This window comes from Pipistrellus kuhlii, unplaced genomic scaffold (genome assembly GCF_014108245.1).
Source record: "Pipistrellus kuhlii isolate mPipKuh1 unplaced genomic scaffold, mPipKuh1.p scaffold_m20_p_7, whole genome shotgun sequence".
Classification (NCBI taxonomy): Eukaryota; Metazoa; Chordata; class Mammalia; order Chiroptera; family Vespertilionidae; genus Pipistrellus; species Pipistrellus kuhlii.
Genome location: NW_023425573.1, coordinates 12391643 through 12415003, shown reverse-complemented (window position 1 = coordinate 12415003; position 23361 = coordinate 12391643). Strand labels below are relative to the sequence as shown.

Here is a 23361-nt window from a genome sequence, read left to right as displayed (position 1 = left end):
GCACCTGCTGTTCCTCCAGAGGAGTGAAGTGCATTGTGGGAAGCCAGCGCCTGAAAGGGGACAGGTGACAGCTGAGTGGTACCTCCACTTAGGACCCTCGGAATGTCTCGCACAACAGCCACTGCGGTGGCGTTTGATTTATAGGCGCCGTTGTAATCGGCGCTTGTTACAGTCACTTAGAGCCAACCACGGGCCTCGTCATGGGCCGCGCTGTCTGCCATCCGTCTTGTCTTGAAGGAGTGCGGTGCTCAATTTGCCCGCTGACATGCGAGGTCCCGACCTTGAAGCTATTAGGGAGCGGATTAGACACAAGTGTGATCATGTGTGCAGACATAAGCAAACCAAATTAATTTCTGGCACAGGGAGAGAGCCAACGGGACCCTGTTCCCGGGGCACCAGAGCGCTCCCCCCCCCACCCCTCTCCACCCCTATCCCTGATGGAGCTGAGCTAATCGCATGTTTAAGGGAACCCGGTTTTGAAGATGAAGCACATTCATGGTATTTAGAGGGTTATTAATCTAGTTTCCTCACCAAGTGTTTGCTTGGCTGATCAGATTAAGGGCTGGAGCCTTCCGCAGTGCGCCCCCACCGCAGCAGGCCCCGGGAAATCTGTGATACTTCACAGCCTCGGACATATTGCACCATGTGTACCCAGCTGCTTCAATAATTAGCTTATGAATGTATCAGCTGGTTCTGCGATTTTTATAAATAATAACCAACCTACGGAGCAGAAAGATTGTCAGGAGCCTGACAGCAGCACAAACCTGGTTCTACTGAATGCTGGGATTCCCCCCTCATGGAGCTCCTGTGGTGTCATTTAGAAGTTATTTATTTTGCATCTGAAATGGCCATGTATCCTTGTCCGTGTGTTCTTCACTGCGGCCATGATGTGCTCTCTCCTCACCCTCCTATTTTATGCTCACCTTCCAGAAACCTATTCCTCCATCTTTTTATTCAGCCCATCCCTCTGCCAGTCCATTAGAGAAGCTTATCTCTGTCTTCTCAGTGGGGTGTCTCATGAGCTTGTTTGGTGGCTAGTGAATGTGTGAGAGAGTACCACGCTCTTGCCTGAACACACATGTATGTAACTGTGAGTGAACGCATCACAGGAGAGATACAGAGTCCCCACTTTGGGATTTTTTTTTCATCTACATAAATTTTGCATGCCATCCAAGAAAGTTTTGCAGTATCAGGCAAAAAAAAAAAAAGTGTAAATGTCAAATAAAACAGTGACAGATGACAGTATTCTCTATTGAATAGCACTGTTTCTGCCGTGCATGTTCAATGGGAACTCATGAATTATTAATAAACAAATCTCCTTTTTCTGTTAAAAATCTCAAGTAGGTTTTTTGTTGTTGTTCCCTGTGTGGTAGTATGTGGTGCATTCCAGGAGAATGAGTTCCATTTTGGAAATGCTGATACAGACGTTCCTCTGATTCCCAGGCCTGGCCTGGTCCGTGAGAGGTACCAGGAACTTTTAATGTGGTTTTAAGTTTTGACCAAATGTTGGCCAATTATTCCTATAGTCAGTTGAGGATTTTTAGGATGGTAAAAATGAGGCTATGTGTTTGAGCACCATTGAGAAGCACAGAGAGCGTTCAACTTGGATCCCGGAGAACTGACTGCTAAGTTCCTGTCCCAGCATTAAATAACTGAGTGACCTTCAGGCAAGTGATTACCCTCTTGGAGCTACTGGGAAATTAACTATAAAATATGGCACATCCCATGATTTGTTACCTTGTTATTTGTCAGAAATAAATATTTGTTGACTATTAGGATTAAAGGATAAAGAAGAAATCACCTTGACCAAGGGATCAAGGTCAACATTACCAGTGATGTCATGTGGACTTCATGAACCCAGTATGTGATGCACCACGAAAGCCACAACATAAAATCTGAGGTAGTCCAGCCCAAAATGCATAACCTCAATCTAATCATGACAAACCTGCACTGAGAGATGGTCAACAGAATAAATCAGCATTCTGCAAAAATGGCAAGGCCAAAAAATAAAAAATAAAAAGGAAAGACTAAGGAATCGTCACAGACTACAGAAAACTAAGGATAAATAATAATAATAATAATAAATGCTGTGTGGTTTCTTGAACAGGAAATGGACTTAGTGGAAAACTACCAAAATCAGAGTACATTTTTTAAGTTTAGTTAATTATATTAAAACAATGTTGATGTTCTGGTTTTAATTATTGCACAACAGTCATTTTTTTTTAATGTAACGTGTTAATATTAGGGAAAGTTAGGTGAGGGATATATGGAATCTACTATTTGGCAACATTTCTGTGAGTCTAAAATTTGTTCAAAAAAATTTAAATATCCCAGAGAAGAAATATAGGTTTAAAGGCTGATTCCTTGCAATTGATGGGTAAAGCATTCTCATGCATTCGGTGCATATATCTATTACCATCTCATTTTAGCCATGTTGTCAGCCTTTTAACCAAATATATTTCCCTCCATAGATAAAACAAGTCTGATCTTCCTTTTCCACTATGAAGGGGAGGTGGCATGCACACCCATCAAAATATAGTTTATTTACAAGTCCGCGTGCTCCTGAAAAGCTGTACATCAATCTGAATTTACAAAGCAAATTATGTCATCAATGTATTAGCAAGTGCTTACTACTTGAAGATAGGTGCCATTATTTCTTTTTGGAAGATGAGAGATAACCCCATAGTTTGTCTTTGAGCAAAGTGGTAGTCACTGATGAGGCACTTCAATGAGACATCTCTCATCCACAATTCAAAAGCATTAAAAGAGAGAGCAGTAAGAACCACAGCTGGCTCCTGGTTTGCCTTCATGGTCTCCTCTCCCTTCCATTTCTCTACTGACCTCGTGCTCCCACTGTGAATTACTTTCAGTCCCCGAATCTGCTTGGTGAATCCTATCTCCATGTATGAACTGTAGGGTGTGTACCTATGTGTGACTTCTCTTTGAGTCCAAAGGTTGGTTGGATGTTTCCATAGTCAGTTAAGCTTTTTGTTTTTTTTTTTAGCTAAAACTGAGGCTAAGTGAATTAACTCATGTTCCTTGAGTTACTCCCTTGGCTGAAATGTGTCAGACTCAACCTTTGTCCCCCATTAGAAGCTGTGCTTCAAGACTCAGCCACCATGGTCTCATCTGATCTCCTGAAAACTGGCTGCTCACCCTCGCTTGACCCTAAGGCATTTGCTGATACTCTTTCACAACTCCAAGGTGATTATTGTGATGGGGGAGCTTCCTGATAAGGCTGGAGGGAAAGGGGTAGTTTCTTCTTCATTCCAGCCCTTTCAGTGGAGATGTGGGACCTTGCACATAAAAACTGCTTAATAAATGCTCATAGGACTGAGCTGAAATTATTAGCACTAAGAAAAAAAAATTAAAAATTTCAGGTAGCCAATAAATGAGTGATGACATATTCTCCAAATGACATACCAAAGGCTGAGAATTTTCCATTGACCAGCAAGGTCTTTCAACATAGGCCAGTGTCTGAGTTTGAAGTCCATTAGATGGAAGCTTGAATCCTAGCTCCAAAACTTAAGGTTAAGTGATGGGGAAGGGGGTGCAAGTGGGAAGAGTAAGGCTCCTGTCCGTGGTACTGAAATGCCATCACCCACTAAGATACTTGTTTTCCTACCCCCAGGACTCTAGTCATGATTCCAATTCCCCACGTTTTCTCCTTAAAAATAAACTAATTAATTAATTAACTAATTAATTCCATGTTGGTGACCAATTTCCTTGTTTTTATAATGTTTCAGAACAAATACAACCCAGGGTTTTCTCAGCAACTCACACAGGTTCACAGAGGGCTTCAACCTCCCAACAAAAAACATAAATGACCCTTCCTGTTAAGTAAGGTATTATGAGCCTTGAAGGCAGGGCCGAGTCATAGCTGTTACTGTTCTCCCTGGTGTGTCTAGCACAGAGCCGACGAGTGAATTCATACAGTCAATGGCCCCCACCACCTCTGCCCCTCTGGGAACGCCAATAAATAAGTGGGCAAGTGAACAGCTCCGGGAGGACGATTCAGGGATTCCTGCGCCAGCTATGCAAAAGGCCATTTACTCACCCACATTTCCAATACGGAAAATGTCAGCATATGCACCCGAGAGGAAATGTTTTCTGAGCGTCTCAGAAGGAAATTCAGATTATTAACCACAGACAGTTCGCTTTCTAAATGGAAGCACACGAAGTCCCCAAACAAACTTTTGTAGCTGTGAAAGGATTTCTCTTCATCTGGGCGAGACTCTTCTGGAGTGTGAAATGAGCCAGATAATATTCAGCTCTTGTTCCTGAGTCACTGAATTCTCTTTTCATGAATCCAATAAGGGTCTATTAAAATAAATAAACACCCTAATGATTTAAGATAACCTCATCAGGAGGCTGAAATGGGTAAAAGGCTAATTGCAAGGGAGACTCATCAAGGGCTTTGGCGAAGGCCTGAAAGGAGGTCACCTCAGCCTGAACAAAGATGGGTGCTGGGCCTTTGGTTACAGTTCACGGTTAATTATTTTAGGCCTTGTATGTGTGAGGTATAAATGGCCTGCTTCTTTCTTTATTTCTTAAAATGGTACGCTAAGCTCCAAAGTGTATTTTCATGGGGACCAATTTTCAGCTTTCTCTAGGTATATCCCTTGCATTTCTATGGATGTGCATGTACAGATGGAATCTGCGGTTGGGAGTAATGAAAATTTTAATTCAGACCAATTCCTTAAACTCTGTTAGAGAGGACTCAAGAGGGGATTTTATAAAATCTTACTGCCTCCTCATCTTAGATACATAGTATACACATTGCTAACTAAGTGTGAAAATCTGGTATGAATTTATATAAATATGAACATACATACATGCGTACATGGGAACATGCATCTGAAAAAGTTGTCCATATCTGTCAAAAAAATGAATGAATTGGAATTGTGCTCTTCTCCACTTAAGTAGTAGAGAGGTATTATCAGTAAACTGTATTAAAATATGAAGCAGAAAACAACAAAAACATTCCCAGGCTCCGACTTCAGGTCCAAATCCTAGCATACCTATGACACAATACTATGTATTCTGCAAACTGCCTCAAAAACTTTTAAGTGCATGAGGAAAAAAACCCAAACACTTCAGAAAACTAGGAATGGTAGTTGTTTGTTTTTTAAAGATCAGGACTGGTTCTAAGGTGAGGCAAGCAAGTGCCAGTGCACAAAATGTGAGGGATGTGGCTCTGAACATGCAGGCCTCCTTAGATTGTACCTTCTGGGACCTAGTTTGCCTCACTCTAGTCTTGTAGACACTGCTCATCTTCTCCATGAAAGGGAGAAGATCAACAGTGCCTACAGGCAAGGGGTAGGAATCACTTATAGGCACCAACATTCTCCAACCGTAAGAACCCTGCTTTAACTCACTGTCCTCTTTAAAAGAGGGCTGGGAGTGTTTGGAGACATGGCTTTCATATGCCAACCTGACTTGTCTCGAAGTTGCATGCAGGTTTCCAAAGACCATGTCATAAGCGGGCAAAATCATCCAACTCAAGTTTCCTGCAGTAAAGTTGGTTTAAAACCAGCATGTAAATGTTAGCAGTGGGTAAATGCATTTGACATTTTAAGATCTGCATATGAACTCTGTGATTAATCTCTGTTGATGGCTAATTAAGGAATCCCATAAAAGCTGGTTTTAGGGCATGAAACCTTAACATAACTAATGGTGGGCACAGTAAAAAGATCCTAGCTCCTCGCTATTAGGTGGATACAGATCTTGAGGGAATGTCTGCTGATAAAATCTCACTAGCATCTAATCTTCTAAGATTACACTGAAAGAAAAGGCAGAGAATGGAAGACGGGTTTCAACCTGACAATGAAACATCCTAGTGTTGCCGAAACCGGTTTGGCTCAGTGAATAGAGCGTCGGTGTGCGGACTGAAAGGTCCCAGGTTCGATTCCAGTCAAAGGCATGTACCTTGGTTGCAGGCACATCCCCAGTAGGGGGTGTGCAAGAGGCAGCTGATCAATGTTTCTCTCTCATTGATTTTCTAGCTCTCTATCCCTCTCCCTTCCTCTCTGTAAAAAAATCAATAAAATATATTTTTAAAAAAAAGAAACATCCTAGTGTTGATAGTGTTGACTGCCTGCTTAGAATGTTGAGAAGTCTAATTTCCTCACGGTGTTGCATCATAATTTTTTCAAATGGTACTTAGAGTGTAAACAGGTTAGTTCTTTATTGGGGGTTGGTGGACGGCCCTGAAATTATGGTATCCATACCCCAGTTGACAAGAATAGAAAGTCCTCCTTGGTAGGCTATAAAATCATTGTGTTCCAAAGAAACCTGCCCAGCAACAGGGGGCAGCTGCTCAGGTCAGGCTGCCTGCCTCATTTCAGTCTGCCTTCCTTGCTGAATCCAAGATGGCAAAAGCAAAATCATCGGGAGTCAGACTAAGACCAACTCATTTTACACGGGGCATCAGATGGTCAGTACTTCCTGTCATAGTTTATACCAAAAAGATGGGGTAAAGATCTACTCCCATTAGCCGGAGCTAACTCAGCCCCAATAAAGCCATTTCCCAAAAGGAAAATTCATAATATAAGATAAATTGTGCAAAGAGGCACAATTTGATCCTTTGATCAAACTCTTTGATCCTTGTATATATTTTCTAAAGGATAAGAAACTAATGAGACTAAAGATAATATTCTTATGCCCCAACTAAAGAGTTGGCTTTAAAAATTGTACTTTTGAATTGTCTTATAATTATATGTTGTACAGTATGATCGCAAGTAGGATGTAAACATCCCTGTGCACACCCATGGATATATGTACATTAGAAGGGAAGACTCTACATTGTTAACGGTAACTATCTTTGGATAGTGGAGTCATGAGGGACTCACAGTTCCTCATTTATACATTTCTTCATTTTTTAAAGTGAGGATATTATTACTTTAACATATAATGGAGGTGTGTTTATTTTTTAAAGATATATGCAACTAAAATGTGCCTGGGACATTTTTTAAAAGAGATACAAAAGCAAAGATTAATATGCTAACCCAGCACTGAGTGAAAAGAATGTTAGCACATATACTGAATGTGTCATAAACTCCAATAGCAAAGAGCAATAAAAGGAAAACAAACCAAATAATATATCCAGTATTTTTCTTTATGTAAAGTTATCTGATTTTCCTTGATTCTTTTTTTTTGCCTTATTTTTAAAGGACCTGCCACTGAGACCTGTATACAAATGCATCCTGACGTAACTCACACACTGAGGTAACACACACACTTCCCAGGAATATATGCCACCAACAGGACCGTCTAAAGCTTGTCACTGTTTCAGCCCCTTTTCTGAATCCCCCTTCCCATTGTGTCCCTCAACACAGAAGCCCTCAGGGACCATCTGGGCCCAGAACCTGCAATCTCTCTGAAACGTTCCTTCCTTTTTCCTATTTCTCACTCAAAGCTTGCCTCACACACAGTGTTAGGTTATATTCTTAACAGCGGAGGACAGCAATGGACACCGAGGAGTGAATGAGGTTTAACGGAGGGTTCATTTCTATTTTAAAAGATAGTTAATATGGAAGGGGAGGGGCCATGGTGTCTATTTGAACTGGGCCCTCCCAGGTTCCATGCTCACTCCCTTTTACCAAGTTCCTAAAGAAAGGTTCCCAGATTTCACATCCAAGAGAGAATGAAGAAGCCTTGGTACCCATCAGCCTTCTCAGGCCCTCCGAGGCCTCCTGCCCCTCCAAGGAAACATACTGAAGGGAGGACAAAAAAGCAGGTAAGGAGGGAAACCTTTGCTCTCTCAGTCATGCCACGCAAGGAAGAGAGTATGGCCACTTCACACTGCAGCCTGAAGCGGTTAAGTACCTCGGCCTAAGTCCCACTGCTAGTCATGTGCATGCATGCACCCTATGGGTAGGCAGCAAATACACGTGCAAAGTACCAAATCATGCAATTGACTTCACTAAAGATGCTTTTTCATGAAGCCAAAGCGGGTGCTCACAAAATGGAGTGAATGCCGTCTGTTAAAAGACCTCAGCATTGGATTTGCCCATCTCGTCAGCGATGTCCAGCGAGGCTCCCGTTCACAAAGGCGAACGAGGCCACGGTCCCAAAGAAAATCAGAAAGACTTCTCAGCGCGGCATCCCCACCTAAGCTCAGTCCCATCCTTCTGCATATTGGTCCCCGGCACTCTATGTCCCTCCAGACCCTACAGGAGCGGGGCTCCCGCGTTCTCGGGGCGGCACCATGGATTGGTAGCGCTAAGTGTGGGCCCCTGGCACCCGTGGCTCCCTGTCAGCCACCTGAGTTATTTCTGGAGGCTGAGGGCATCGCTCTTTCCAGAAGCCGTGGTGCCAAGCCAGCGGGAAGATCACAGGCATTTTGAATCAAGTTCTCATACTGTGGTCTCCGTTCTTTCTTGAAAGCTTCTTATAAAAAATAAATAAATAAATAAATAAATAAATAAATAAATAAATTTTTAAAAAAAGGACGGAGTGAAACTTTTATATTTACGTCAAGTCACGACTTAAGGGGCAGGTTTGCAAAATCCATTGTGTAGCTTTTCTACCCGCTGCACATCTACCACATATGTCCTTTATTACACAGTGGAAAACCATTAAATGCACAGTAGTTTTGCCAAGTGGCATTATGCATTTAACAGCTTTATTCGTTTAACAGCTCCAGCTCTCATTATATTGTGCCATGTGGTCCATGGGATTTTATGCACCTAACAGCTCAGGAAGGCTCCCCAGCACTTTCTTTTCATGCATTTCCTTCTACGGTTGGACGTCAGATCTCAGCAAACGGCCTTTCAGCGGTTTCGCTGATGAGCGATAATAAGGATAATCGGGAGACATGACCACATTAACGTTGGAAAGGGAAACAAATATTTCGATCAGGACCCTTGGTCATCTACTCCTTTCCCTTTATCAACATCTGAAAAGTAACTTAAGTCAGGTAACTGCCAAGCGACAGGTAAAAATGGCTAAGCCCCATAATTAGCCTAAATATAGCACCTAACTATATATATAAATCGTTTTTTTGAAAGTTGGTTTTTAGTGAACACCTTCTTGCTTGATAGAAACACCATATTCAGTAACTTCCTTTCTTCACAGCAGGCACGGAAGACCTGTTGGGGAGACAATGGATCTTTCCCCTCCCATCGCAGGATGGAAATATTAGTCATGGAAGGTCATGGAGAAAGTCAGGCTCAGGACCCAAGGGCTCCCAGTGTGATGCCGCAACCATCTTCGCCCCCTCCGCTGTGCATTAGGTAACTGCTCACCTCGGGATAAGTAAGCAGGCACCACCAGACCCGTTCTCAGACAGGGAGGCGGTTCTCCCTGGGGAATTGAAACAGACAGCGGATCCCATCCCCGGGTGCTGCTCTCAGAAATAAACCTGCAGAACCCTCCGAATCTGTCTCCCCCGGTCCCCGGAGCATCCCACCCCACCCCCCGCCCCCGCTCTGCGCAGATCTGCACTGGAGAGGCTGCGTGTGTGTGTGTGTGTGTGTGTGTGTGTGTGTGTGTGTGGTGTGTGTGTTAGAGCTCTCAGCACGCGCCCTGGCCCTCACGTGTGTTTTCCCCTGGAGAAACCACCAGATTCCACACACATAAAAGAAACACCTGACTCCCAAGGTGTCTGCAGGGCTTGGAAAGCAGTTATTACACAGTCAGCCATGCCCCTGCCGGGAGTGAGTCGCGGAGACGTGGCTACAACGTGGACTCAGCAAGATGCTGTTCTGTAGGTATCAAGTCTGGCATATATGTGTGTGTGTGTGTGTGTGTGTGTGTGTGTGTGTATGTATATATATGTGCATGTGCATATATATATATATATATATATATATATATATATATATATATTAGAGAGAGAGAAACAGACAAAGAGACAGAGAGACAGAAAGAAAGAACAGAAGAAAGAAAGAATCCACAGCAGTGTTTAGAATCAGAAGAGAAATCACTCAAGGCTGATTCCTTTTGAAATGATCCTTTCACCTGCAGAAGTCTGGGTTTTGACTTAGTCTCTATTTCCAACTCCACTGGGAACCGAAGCAAACCGTGGCGCCAAACTCAGAGCATGCCGGGCCCCCAGGGACTCCCGCGGCTGGGACGGGGGAGCAGCTGTGTGTTTATGGGAGGGAGGAGGAGCGCTCGGACCCCGCGCCAGCCTCAGCTCCGTGAACCAGCGCTCACCTGACTTTTATTGGCAGCCACCTTGGCGAACAGGGCCTGGGACACCTTGGCCCTTTTCATCTCCTGCTGGATCTCGTCGTAAATGGCAGCTGTGATGTTGACGTTGGCGCCGTCCACCTTGATGGGGAGGTCTGCTGCCGGGGTCGAGGTTTTGGCCTGCCGAGAGACCGGGAAAACAATCACTGAGAAAGCGCCGTGTGCAGCCCGGCCATCTGTGCGGAAACCACCCGAGGGTTTCCGTCAGCGGCTGCCAAACGGCATCAGCTACAGAGGGACACTTCCTGTCCGTTATTCTAATCGGGTTAATTGTGGTTGGAAATAATGGCGGCGCATTCCTATAGGACGGGCAGAGCCTGCACAGCCTGCTCCTGCCCCCACGCAACCCTGGGCTGCTCCCAGGGAGGATGCGCCGGGGATAGAAAAGCCATCACTTAGCTGCTGGCCACGCATGCAGTCACCCCTTGCTTGCTAAAAATGGCATGCCTCCTCGGAGGAAGGGCCAATTCTTCCAGAAAAAATAAATAAATAAAATGAGTAAATGCGTAGCGGTCTCTAAATAATAAATTATTACTCGATTGAAAGCACTCCCCGGAGTCGCTCTCATTCTTTATTAAAGCTCCGCGCGTGTCATCCGAGTATGCGCGGTTTCCCATCGTTAGCATCATTATGCTGGCCCGCCCGTCACCTAATTTCACCTAGGAAATCAGCGGGAATGAAACAAAATTTCATTTCGTGAAACGAGGCTTCGGAATGCCTTTGATGCGGCGTTTTCATTTTCTTAAACTCATATTGTGGTTTTATGCATTCTGCAGCGCTCGTGTTAATTGAATGATTTCCCATCAGCTTCGGAGACAAATGAAGGACAATAGAGAAGGTGTCTGTGCTTCTTGGGGTTGGGGGGGCCCTGAAACGTTTGGTGCTTTCTGATCGAAAAGACTGTGGGCACTTGGTCTGGTGTAATAACTGAAAGAAGCCCAGGCAATGGGAATCTGCCCTCATCCTTGGGTTCATGAGCGTAGACAGCTGATTTGGTCTAAAGTGGGTTCTTTTTCCTTTTGTCCCCACTTACCCTTAATCCCAAACCAAGAGAGTGGCCCCCAAATCACCGCTGTCCCTCTGTGGGTGCCCTGAGCTGTCCCCACCGGCCTAGCATTACCGGTGGGGGAGGGAGGGGGAGACAGGGCAGGTAGTCTGAACACTATGGGATCCTTCTCAATGGCCTCAAAGCCAGAGCGAATGTCCCAAGTTCCCATGACGGCTTTGATTCCTAAGAGCAATTGGTGACTTTTGCCATTCCCCTTTGATCTCCCTGTCTCATACAATTTTCTAATTATTACCAAAAAAATAAGAATAACTGATGCTGTACTTTTTTGTGCCAGGCCCTCAAGAAAGCACTTTATTTCTGTTATCTCATTTAATTCTTCTAAAGTTGCAATGAGTTAGACTTTATTTTCATTTTACAGATGAGGACACGTGATCATGAACGACGATGTTTGACCTCCTGGAAGACAGGCAAAAGCAAGTGAGACAACCATGTTCTGAATCTTCCAAGTCTCCCTGGCACCAAAGCGCAGGCTCAGGGCTGCAGTGTAATCAGGCTCCCAAACCTCCGGTCGTACCAATGCTGGTTTCACAGGGATCTGCTGGCCCTCAAATTCGGAATCTTCCTTTAAGAATTCAATTGTCACTTTTTTCAAGAAATTCCTTTTCCTTCTCAAAATTTCTAGCACTTTTCCTGTCGAGCGCATGTTTGAGCACATTATTTCTGCCTTTCTCAACTCGGGTTTCTCATTAGCCTCACTGACTCTCTCGCCTGGCTGATCAAATCCTCTCTAAAGCCCTGGGGGCTAAAACGAAAGCCCCCGAAGCACGAAACTATGTGGTTAGGAGCCCAGGACTTAAATTAGAGCAACCGGAGTTCAAATCCTAGCTCTGCCACTGGCCATGTGGCCTCAGTTTCCTCATCTGTAAAATGGGGATAGCGATACAAAATGGTACAGATCCAATTCGTGCAAAATGCTCACAATACCTGATACACAGTAAGTGTTCGGTAAATAATCACTCGTATCCTTGTATTGTTGTTTTGTTATTATTAAGCACATCAAGGGATACTGGCCAATTGAAGCCTTATGAGATGAGACTCTGGAGTTTTAATTTCAAATTTGAAATCTCTTGCCAGGGCTTAGTTGGTTAGAGCATCATCCCATCCACAGAAAGGTTATGGGTTCAATTCCCAGTCAGGGCACATACCCAGGCTGTGGGTTGGATCCCCCTTAGGGAGGCAACCAGTCGATGTTTCTCTCTCCATCCCTCTCTCTAAAATCAAATATGTCCTTGGTTGAGGATTAAGAAAATAATAATAAAATAAATAAATGTAAAATTCTCCAATTTATTTTAAACCAGTTGGGGTTTGGAAAATAAGAATCTCCATGAGGTCTGTCAGGCTGACCCCCATTGCAAGGCGGCCTCCGGGGTAACCCCCTCACACGGGTTCTCGTGTGGAAGCTTCTCTCCGCTCGGACCTTCACTGCGGAGGCACGCCAGTAAGAATTCTGAGTGAGAAGGTAGTCACAAAATGTAGTAACAGCTTCCCCTTTCTCAACATCTAACCAACAGGAAAACAAGAATGTGAAATACTGGTGCCATAGCTATCGTCTCAAAAATATTCCGAGAAAAACATTTTACATTTATTTTCCTTAATCGCAAAACTGTGACATTAAATGATTCTTTTCCCTGTTATACTGGTCCCGAAGGGCCCCCTTCCTGGTTTCTAGGTGGGGTCCTGTGCTACTGAAAATAGCGAAACACTGGCTCCGTGCGGCCTTGTACGCTGGTCTGGCTCTGAAAGCTCTCTGTCTGTGAGAACAGGCCTGAGATCGTGGTGCCGGAAAAACATTCCGAAGGAGCACACAGCCCTGCGAGATTTCCTAACTTTCTGAGGAGAGGTGTCCAGGTGCAAAGCCAGGAAGCATGGCTGGACTGACCCATCATGCTTGAACGGACTTCAGAAGCAGCAAAAATACTAGTATTGGCAGATTTAATACAAGTAAATATTAATGTAAATTAACAACTCACCCAACTCAACAGCCTAATATGTTTGTCCCAAAATGGGGGGGGGGGGGAATCTTATATTAATCTTATATTATAAAAGCTTGGTTACACTCATCCAAAGTAAACAGTTAAGGGGGGATGAGGACAAATATGTAATACCTTAATCAAGAAAGAAATTTTAAAAAAGAGAGACTTATTTTTGGTTGAACAGTCATTACAGCTCATCCTTTGCTAAAGACTAAAGTGTAAGCACCGCAGTTTGACAGTTCATGGATAGAAAATGACCTTCAGTTAAATATCTATTGCGGAGTGCAAACTTATGAAAGTTAGAAAATATGAAAGGAAACTGATGAATATAAAAAAGCTCAAATATTTCTACTAGAATGCAATTTTGCTGGTATGCTTAATCTGTTCTTTGGAACTTACCAGAAAACAAAAGCATTAAATACACACACACACACACCACACACACACACACACACACACACATTATAGTAACTAAGCTAAAAACCTTTTGATTTCAAAGCACCCATTTTTCTGATTTGTACAATGTGTGTCTGTTGACTATCTCAAGAAGAAGAGAGGGAATTTGCACCCCTCCTGGCAGCAGTGGCAGGAGATGGTTGTGTCACAAACCTAGAGAGTGCTAAAGGGTAAGGAACACAGGTCGTAGGCTGGAAAGGAGGGGGCTCAGATCGGAATGGGAAATGACTCGTGACTGACTTGACCCTTCAGTGTGGATCTTGGCAGCCTGCAGTGACTAGCTGCCCGCATCTGCCAGAGGCACTGAGAACAGAATAGGTTACTGTGAGGAGCGAGGAGGGTGGGAAGCGGAGCCCGGGAGTCCTGGGGGTCGCCTGGGAAGCAGAATAATGAAGGCCTGCCTCTCCATGACCATGTCCTAAGGGCTCAGTGAGTGACCCAGCCATGGGGAGGGAGCCCTGCATATGAGTGCTCCCATCACGCCAGGTCCCTCCCCATTCTGCCTTTCTCAGATCCCAGGAAGTAGAGCTGCATCCGCGGGCACCCCCTGCCCCCAGCTACCTCACCCCATGGAATACACACGACATAAGGAAAAGCAGGGCACCGACCACGCACACTCAGCTTCACACAAACCCCTGGATGACGAAGCAGCTGTAGGTGGACACAGCCTGGCCCTATTCCCCCCCCATCCCCCGCCCCCGGTCCGCCAACACCACCCCTGCTCTCCTGCCGCGGAGGAAGGATGGTTCTCCTGTTCCTAAAGGGACAGCACTGGCATAGGACATAGCAAAGGAAGGCCACTTCATAGGGCAGGTTCCCTATCCTCCCACCAACTCACTCAGTGGACTCAGCATCCCTGAATTACATGTTTCCAGCGGGAACTCTCAGCACCAGCCAGGTGTTTCCAGGGCAGAGAGAAACGTCCACGGGACACGCATCTCACCTGAGGGGTCCGGGAGGAGCTGGGGCTGCTGGAGGCTGAGGACACCATGCTCACGTTGGGGTTCATGCTCCGCTCCCGCTCGTCCTGGTAGATGCGGTCCCGCTCCACCTCGGGGAGGTTGAGGAAGTTCTGCATGGCCCGCAGGTTCACCAGGAGGGACTGCGAGGCCGTCCGTGGGTCTTCCTCCTTCCGGAGGATCTCGGACAGCAGGCCCTGATTGGATGGGAAAACAGGCCCAGTCATATCTTGGGGTGGTGGTGGTGGTGGTGGGGGGTGTTTCTGTCTCCCATACCCACCCCCTTAGCTGTGTGGGGAAACCAGTTGGCTGTGATGTCCAGAGCTGCAGTCTAATCCCAAGGCTTCTCCAGCAGGAAGGTCTGGATGGAAGGTGCCTGTCTCCGGGGCGCTGTGGCTTATTTTGGACCCTCCCGTCCTGACACCTTATCATCACTGTCACCTCCGTTGGGGGGCAGAGATGCCAGCTCGCCAGGTAGGCGCCGGGGAAGGGATTGCGAAGTGGCAGTTACCAGCAGGTGCCTCCTACAAGGATGGCAGGAAGTGTTAGAACGCTCTGCTTGAAATTGGGAACGCTTGGCAGTCCTGCTCTGCTTTACAAATCTGCCAAGTTTGGTAAATTTAGTTCCGACATTTAAACAGCATGGGAGATTTACATCGGCTTAAAAAAAAAAAAAAGTTTGGCTGAATTTCTATGTGACCGGCCACTGCTTTCAATATAGATGTTTCTTCCAGGAAAAAAAGAAAAAGAAAAAGAAAAAAAAGACACAAAGCAAATGGCTGTAACTTGTGTTAACCCCAGCTTCTCAATCCGCACACATCATAGGTGTCCTTCCGCATGTACTGGAGAGCACCCACACATTTCTATGAGATACCCTCCCGGGGGAGCTCTGAGCCCATCATCAAAAGGATGAAGTTCGCCAAAACCGGTTTGGCTCAGTGGATAGAGCATTGGTCTGTGGACTGAAAGGTCCCGGGTTCGATTCCGGTCAAATGCATGTACCTTGGTTGCGGGCCCAACCCCAGTAGGAGGTGTACAGGAGGCAGCTGATAGATGACTCTCTCTCATTGATGTTTCTAACTCTCTATCCCTCTCTCTTCCTCTCTGATCGCCGTGGTAGACTCAGACACTTTCTGATTGTGTGACAGCTTTAAAGAAAATCGGTTCTTTATGTGCTCTGGTGACAGAATTCACACACACACACACACACACACACACACACACACACACACGGAAAAGGTTGACAAGAGTGGAGACAAGCAGCATGGATGTCATAAAAGGGCGGGGACCAGGCTGGGACACTGCAGGACCATGGGCACAATCAGAGCCACTTCCTTTCTGCACCCTCCTTAGATTACCACACAGAGGCCTCTCTTTATACCCCAGCTACATCCGCTCTCAGGACACTGTGAGGTCAGGGCCTACGATCAGCCCCCAGGAAGGGCGGAGGGTCTAACCTCTGTATCTCAGACCAGATGGGCACCCCAAGTCATGAGACGCAGATGCCAAGGCCATTTCCACTGAGTAGAGTATTCATACAAGGCCAACATGGTCAGATCTGCACCGTGTGGCTTAACTATAAATGATGCGAGAGGAATATGCCAACTCCTGGTTGGCCAGAAATCTTTAAGGTAAGTTAGATGATCTTTGCAAATAAAGTAATGCCTTGTAAAACAGGGATGCAAATGTCACCTCCAGGAATGGGCATCCCACTATTATCAGTTTTCCGAGAGAGTAATTACCATTCAGGAGACCAGGTAAGGCAATTTCACTATGAGGAACCTACAAGCAGTATGCATGCCATCACATAGTTCTGCAACTTGCGTGTCATGTTACTTTGATTGGAAATGTCTTTACGACATTTACGACATGCCATGAAGCTAGAAGAAATGCTATCGAGTGTGTGTCTGTGGGCATGTGTGACCAAGAACAAGGTAGGATGGGTATGGAAAACACCCTTCTGGGAACATGGTTCTAAGAAAACCCAGACTTCTTGTCATGCTTTTAGAAGCAACAAATGACACATTTGTCTTCCAGAAAATGTTACACAATCTAAGTACTGATTCTCTTTATAAAGCTAAGTCAGTTGTGCCTTGAATTATTCTATGTCCACTTGTGCTAAGCAACCTAAAATATTAATAATAAATTTATTTCTGAGACAAAATATCTCCAAGAAGGAAGTGATTTAAAATCAATACTAATCTTCGATACCAATAAGACACCAAGATTGACCTTTCCTGAGCATTCATACAGGATAAGCCGGTCTCTTTCTCCTTCTCCTCCTGTTTCTTCTCTACTCCTCCTCCTCCTCTTCTCTCATAAGTGATTTTAAGTTTTAATATATTTCAGACTACCAAATCGGAGGAGGAATTTCTGGGTCTATACCAATGGTTCCCCACCTCTTTTTGGCCGTGCCCCACCTAAGCATCTCTAAAACCCTGGTGTTTCCCTGCCCCATGGCATATAATTCTTATTATTCAATAAGGTGAACTCCTATTCATGTGGAGGAAGCCTAAAAGGCCATGAACTTGGCCTAAACAAGCTTCCAAAGAACATGGCATCCATGAAAGAGAAAAACAAAAGAATGGAAGGACAGTTGAAGTACTGAGGAAGGCATCACTAAGAAATTGCTTAAAAAATAATAATAATATAAAGTGATACAAAAAAAATAACAAATAAAGTTTCAAAAATATAATAGAGAACTAAAATGCATAAATATGTCACAATATAGATTTATATACTGTATCTGAATGCGGTAGAGTATAGTATAGCTCAGAATTTGCACAGATAATAGTGAAGTAACAAAAACTGGTGTTCTAATAGGTTAAAAATTGCTCATTTTTCATCAATTAAAAACCCCACACACACTCTGAAGCATAGAGTGATCTTTGTTTGTTTGCTCTCTTGGTTTCTTTTCTTTCTCACATTGAATCTGTGGAGTTCTTTCCTCTGCTTCTTTCACATATTGGACAACTTTCACATGGAAGTAAATCCATCTTTAAGAAAAAACAGACCCATGCATTCCTGCAAATGCCTGTTCATCAGCATCATTTCTGGTGCCTGAGACCCCAGGGCTGGTGCCACACAATGCAGGCGCTCTTTTACTTGCCTAACTGAAGCCAACAAGGTGGCCAGCGTGCCTCCATGCATGGCTCCAGAGAATGCGAAGACTGTCCTAAACTATTTACTTAAGGTCTCATCTGGGTAGCCAGGGTCCCCAAGCAGATTCTTTTCACCCAGACATTTTCAGTAACAAGTGGCTAGTGGGTGGGCCTTGGAAGAGTCTTAGGTGTTTTCTTGAGTCTTTTTCATTTTAGTTATTATAAGTTTTTAATTATTTAAAATGGGATTTTTAAAAAAAACAGAGTCCAAATTCTGTAGGCTCATAAATGCAAAAGGAGCTTGCTTATTTGGGTAGCTGAAAATCATTATTGGGAGGAAAATTAGAAGAAAATGTATGGCATAACGGATGCACCACACATTGCCCCATCTTAATTATCACGATAAGTAAATGTTGGTCACATGGGAGCCATCTTGAAGAGAACATAAATTAATAATTGACCACACATAAATATTTCCAAGGCCCTCGTCACTCGATTCTCTGGCATTTTAATTACCAGCCGGCCCAGCGGAAGGTGTCACTTGGACATGGCCATTATGCAGCCTGAGATACAGAGAGTGCGGCATGGCACCTGGGCACGGGGGAGGTAAAAGCAAAAGGTGTACCTTTATGAACAGAAGGGTCATGAATATGGAAAATGTGAACATTGAGGGGCATTAATAAATTAACCAGGATACTGCTTATTAAACTTCCATATCGGTAATCACATTAAAACGAATTGCGAGTACTGAGCAAAGTGGCCATTACGTCGTTTCCTCATTGTGGGCAACAGAGCCTTCTCCAGGGAGAGCACAGAACAGCTCCTCCTGGGAGTGAGCGAGGTCACACACGACCAGGAAGCGTGTGGACTGAGAGGAGGGGAAGAATCACCTGCCTGGGAGGGAGAGGCACCAGCACAAGTAACTCCTGGGCGACAGGTTGCTGAGAAGTGAAGGGAGCTGGGGGGAAAGAAACCTCAGCTTGGCTTTCTCTGTAGCCTTTCGCAGGGACTCGGTGAGCTTCACCGTCTTCCCAGCACCAGCAAAGAATAGATGAGGTTGGCAGGAAATTCAGAGAGCAAAACAATTCAACACCCAAAATCAGAGCTAATACAATGCCATCTATTAGTCTGATGGCTAAGAGAGGTTATCTTTGCAAACAAAACATTCAGGCTGATTTTTAAAAAAATTTTAAAAATTATGTACTTATTATGTCTAGTAGGTTAAATAATATTTATTTGTAACAAATTAAATGACTTTAATGTTTCTAAATTTGTAGTTTCTATCGATGGGCTATCTTATTTAAATGATAATGATTTCCATATTTCTTCAATAATTCACATAGTGTGCCCCAAACTGCTAGTGTGCAAAACACATGCTAATACTCAGAAATGTTAGGAAAACATTGCCGTGAATGGCTCTATAGAATGCACTTGTAAGATTCTGCACTAGCCCTTGACGATCTGTCTGGGCAAATGAGAAACTGTCTTATGGGCCCTTATCCCTTTAAGACAGCAACAAGGGGACCCATACCTGGGCCAGGTCTTAGAAACACTGGGCTTGAGCCCCTCAGACACGCCCCCCCAGGCACTCCAGACACACCACCAACAGTCAAGGTCATTACCGACTCAATGATAACAGAAAGTGTTCTTCTTAGCTCTCACATCTTCAGTAATTCTCTAGAATTAGGCTATATCCCCCATAGACTATCTGGAGAACCCCCAAATTCAATATACCTAGTGCCAAGAAATGACTGATCAACCAATTCATTAATTTCTTATTTGTGACCTGACACAAAGTTCGGAAAGGAATAAACAGATTAATTATGACCCATATTCTAATGCCAACCAGTTTACTATGTGATGGTTTACAGAAGCGCAATGCTAAAGATGACAGGGGACATACATTCCAGATAGAACTACGGCCATTTCAGTGCAAGCGAGGGTGAAAGTGCTGCCAACTACAGGACTCAGGCAAAAGGTCTTGGAAGAGGTGGGATTGCACTCGGCTGGGGTTTGAAACAGGCAGAGTCCATGGATATAAAGATAATGGTGAGTCCGGGCCAAGAAAATCAGTGAGGGACAGGACAGTATCAGAACATTTGAAGAGCCTGGCCAGTGTGGCTCAGTGGTTGAGTGTAGACCTGTGAACCAGAAGGTCATGGTTCCATTCCCAGTCAGGGCACATGCCTAGATTGTGGGCTTGATCCCCACTATGGTGTGTGCAGGAGGCAGCTGAACAATGATTCTCTCTCATTGTTGATGTCTCTCTCCCTCTCTTTCCCTCTCTCTCTCTCTCTCTCTCTCTCTCTCTCTCTCTCTCTCTCTCTCTCTCTCCCTTCCTCACTAAAATCAATAAAAAAATTTTAAACATTTAAAGAAAAATAAAAAAGCCTGGCTAACCCAGGAAATCAAAAGAAGTTCCCATTCATTAAAAGAGCACAAAAACTGATAAAGTGGTAGGAGACATTTTTGAAGTGAAAATAATACCACCCGTGTCAGTATCATTCTGAACTACTGGAGTATATACACAGACTAACCAGCAAACATTACCCCCAAAATGAAGTGATATTAGCTAATCTGTTCAGCCTTTTTGTCACCTGCAACAAATTAGGCTTTCAATATGCAAAACATCTTCCTTCCAGAAAAACAAATGATCATGATTCCATTTAATTATAATTTAATGAGGCATAATTTATTTTTTAAAGTGACATACATCAGGTGTGTACTGAGGAAACTAGCCCAGCCAAACCCCAGTGCTTTTCTTTAGAAAAAAAAAACCAAAAAACTTCCAACTAACAGAGACTGTTTTCATTCCTGTAAACTGTATGTCTGTTTGTGGCCGTTTAAGTCGGAGAGATAAAGGATAACTGTGTTGTGGTGTTCACATGTTTATTATAACATATACCTTTAAGTAACTCAGCCCCCCAAACACTCAGTTATATAAAGCAACAGGTTTGAAAGTATTTGGTTCCAATCTAAAGAAGGGGAGATATTATTGCAATGTGTGGGGAATGGGATGGCAGAGGGCAAAGAGGGGATAAATGATGATGGTAAAAATAAAATAAAAAACATATAAACCCCAAAGGTAGCTTATGTGATTGCTATGCTAAAAGCAAGGCTGAGTGCTGGACACTTCTTTAGAAACATTTAGAGAAAATAAGCCCTATCCCTCATAATATGTTTTCACTATTAACTGTTAGATATATGAACAAAGCATATAAGCTATTTCATGATGGTCCTCTCCAGAATCAAGTTTCATCTCTTTAAGGATGTATGAGTTGAAACATCTATTTGGGAGTCTTCTGTAGTGATAAGTTGAAAATATACTGTTTTAGCACACAATTTTATTTTACTTTTTAAACAAATGATGCCGTAACAGTTAAGCAAGGTTAACAGGCACACAGATCCCCAATTCACACATTAAAATTGCAGCAGGCGAAGGGTGGAAGGGGCCTTAGCACTCATCTGGCGCTCACATGGGCCAACCCTGCCTGCATCCCCTTCTGAACATGACCTATCACACACACACACACACACACACACACACACACACACACAAGCATGCACAAAATCCCTTCAGAGGTACTCACCTTTCAGCACCCCTTTTGCATGCTTATTTGTTAGCCTTAGTTTTTCGCACGTTTCTGAAATTCCTGGTTCCAGCTGACATGAGAGCCAAAACTGGTCTCCTCCTAAGAAGACCAGGTAACCTCAAATTCTGGGCCGAGTCCTACAAGGGAACTCCTAATTTCCACAGTCCATGCACAGGTCACGGCGCTGAGGAATCAGCGGTAAGGGTGCAGAAAGCATTGCATTCTACATCCTTACAGTGGACCCCAGAATAGCCTCTCCCCCACTTTCCTGCCAGGTGCTCGGACGGGGCATTTCCCCCTCTGCTCATGAGCATAAGCAGGTTTCCCTGGGCCCCATGTTCATAACCTGCACCCCCACGATGACCCCGCCTGCTGAAATCCATTTGTGGGATGCCAGAAACTCCCCTCCTCCCCTCACTCCTCCCCGCAGAGCACCGCTTCGCCATGGAGCCAGAGTGTGTCATCTGATTTGAATAAAAGGTTTACAGGGCACAACAATGACAATTTGATTTTTATTATTAAAAACGATGTTTTAAATCCTCAAAGAAAATGTCGTTATTGCATTAGTTTAATAAAACCCCTCTTTTCTTATAATATTTCTTTATTGGGAAAGACAGCCTATATGCATGTAGCATTTTTGCAGGATGGGGGTGGACGAATTGAGCCTCTGAAGGGAATTAGTGTCTCTGCAAGTATAAATGCACATTCAAGAATAGCATTTGCAGATAGATGCTGCTACTGCAGAGCCGTATCCTATAATGAACTAAAAGACTATGTATTGTGTGGACACACAGACACACTGCAGTTGGTGATACTTTCTCCCTCCTTTGAATGGAAATGGCTCTAGTTCTATCCCATTTAGGGTACTTTTATCTTTCTTTCTTTTTTTTAATCCTCACCCACCAAAAGATTTTTTTTTCCCATTGATTTTTTTAAAAGGAGAGTGGAAGTGGGGAGGGAGGTGGGGGGAAAGGGAGAAACATCATTTGGGAGTTTTCTGTAGTGGTAAGTTGAAAATATACTGTTTTAGTTCATAATTTTATATTTTTGTGGGAGACAATCAGTGGGAGACACATCCATTGGCTGCCTCCCGCATGTGCCCTGACCAGGGCCAAGGACGAAACACAACCCAGGTACATGCCCTTGATCAGGAATCGAACCCGTGACCCTCCAGTGGGCTGGTGCTCTAACCACTGAGCCAAACCAAGCAGGATGACACTTTCATCTTTTACACTGTGCTGCTATACAACCTCTTCTTTCTAGGAGACAGGAAACTCCTTGGGAGCACAATCCACACATCTTGTGCTTAGTGGTCAGTTGGGTGGGGGAGGGGGTATACAGAAATTCAGTGCACCAAGAGGACACTAAATGCATATTTCTTCATTTTCCTGAGAACTGAGTCCTATTTTTTCTGAACTGCCTGCAGCAGGCCCTGATAGATCACGTGTTCAAAGATTCCCATTACATGTAAGATCTTCTCATTCAATCCATTGGAAATCGAGACTGTGGGCAACGCAAACTCCACTTGAGAACAAATATGCCATGTCCCTCAAAATACAATCAAACTTCGCTCGTGCCACATGCTACATCAAAACACAGAAAGCATGTGACATGATGTGAGTGCCCACCGCCAGCCAGCCAGCACCTTTCAAGCTTCTTTCCCTGCCAAGCCGCCCCTGAGTAGGTACGATGGAAGGACTGGGCCTAACCTGACCCTAAAAGATTCCTGGCAACGTGGCTCCCAAGTGCCAGCCTGATCTGAGTGGGAACAGATCCCGTTAGAGGGGCGGTTCCACCTCACTTTCCTCCTCACGCCTGCTCTCCTGGCTTAGGAAGTCCCAGGTACCGGAATGGGGTGCTGTGCACAACCTAAGTCTGAACTTTCTAAGCGCATCAGCACCAGAAGCAAAAGCAAATGGAGAAGGGAATAGGGTCCCCTGAGAGACACTTCCCAGTGGTATTCTGGGCTCCCGGCACCCACAATGTCTGCTAACACTTGAGTTGCCGGGCCAG

At 44.4% G+C, this 23361-nt stretch overlaps 1 protein-coding gene across 3 annotated transcripts in view; it reads right to left on the bottom strand.

Moving 5' to 3' along the window:
* SATB2 (SATB homeobox 2) overlaps positions 1–23361 on the bottom strand; it is a 168558-nt gene that overhangs the window by 34834 nt on the left and 110363 nt on the right. For all 3 annotated transcript variants that reach the window (XM_036421737.2, XM_036421742.2, XM_036421743.2), the window contains 2 exons: positions 14639–14851; positions 10162–10317 (listed from right to left, as the gene is read on the bottom strand). In XM_036421737.2, the coding sequence (XP_036277630.1) occupies positions 10162–10317; positions 14639–14851 (369 nt within the window). The remainder of the gene's footprint in view (positions 1–10161; positions 10318–14638; positions 14852–23361) is intronic.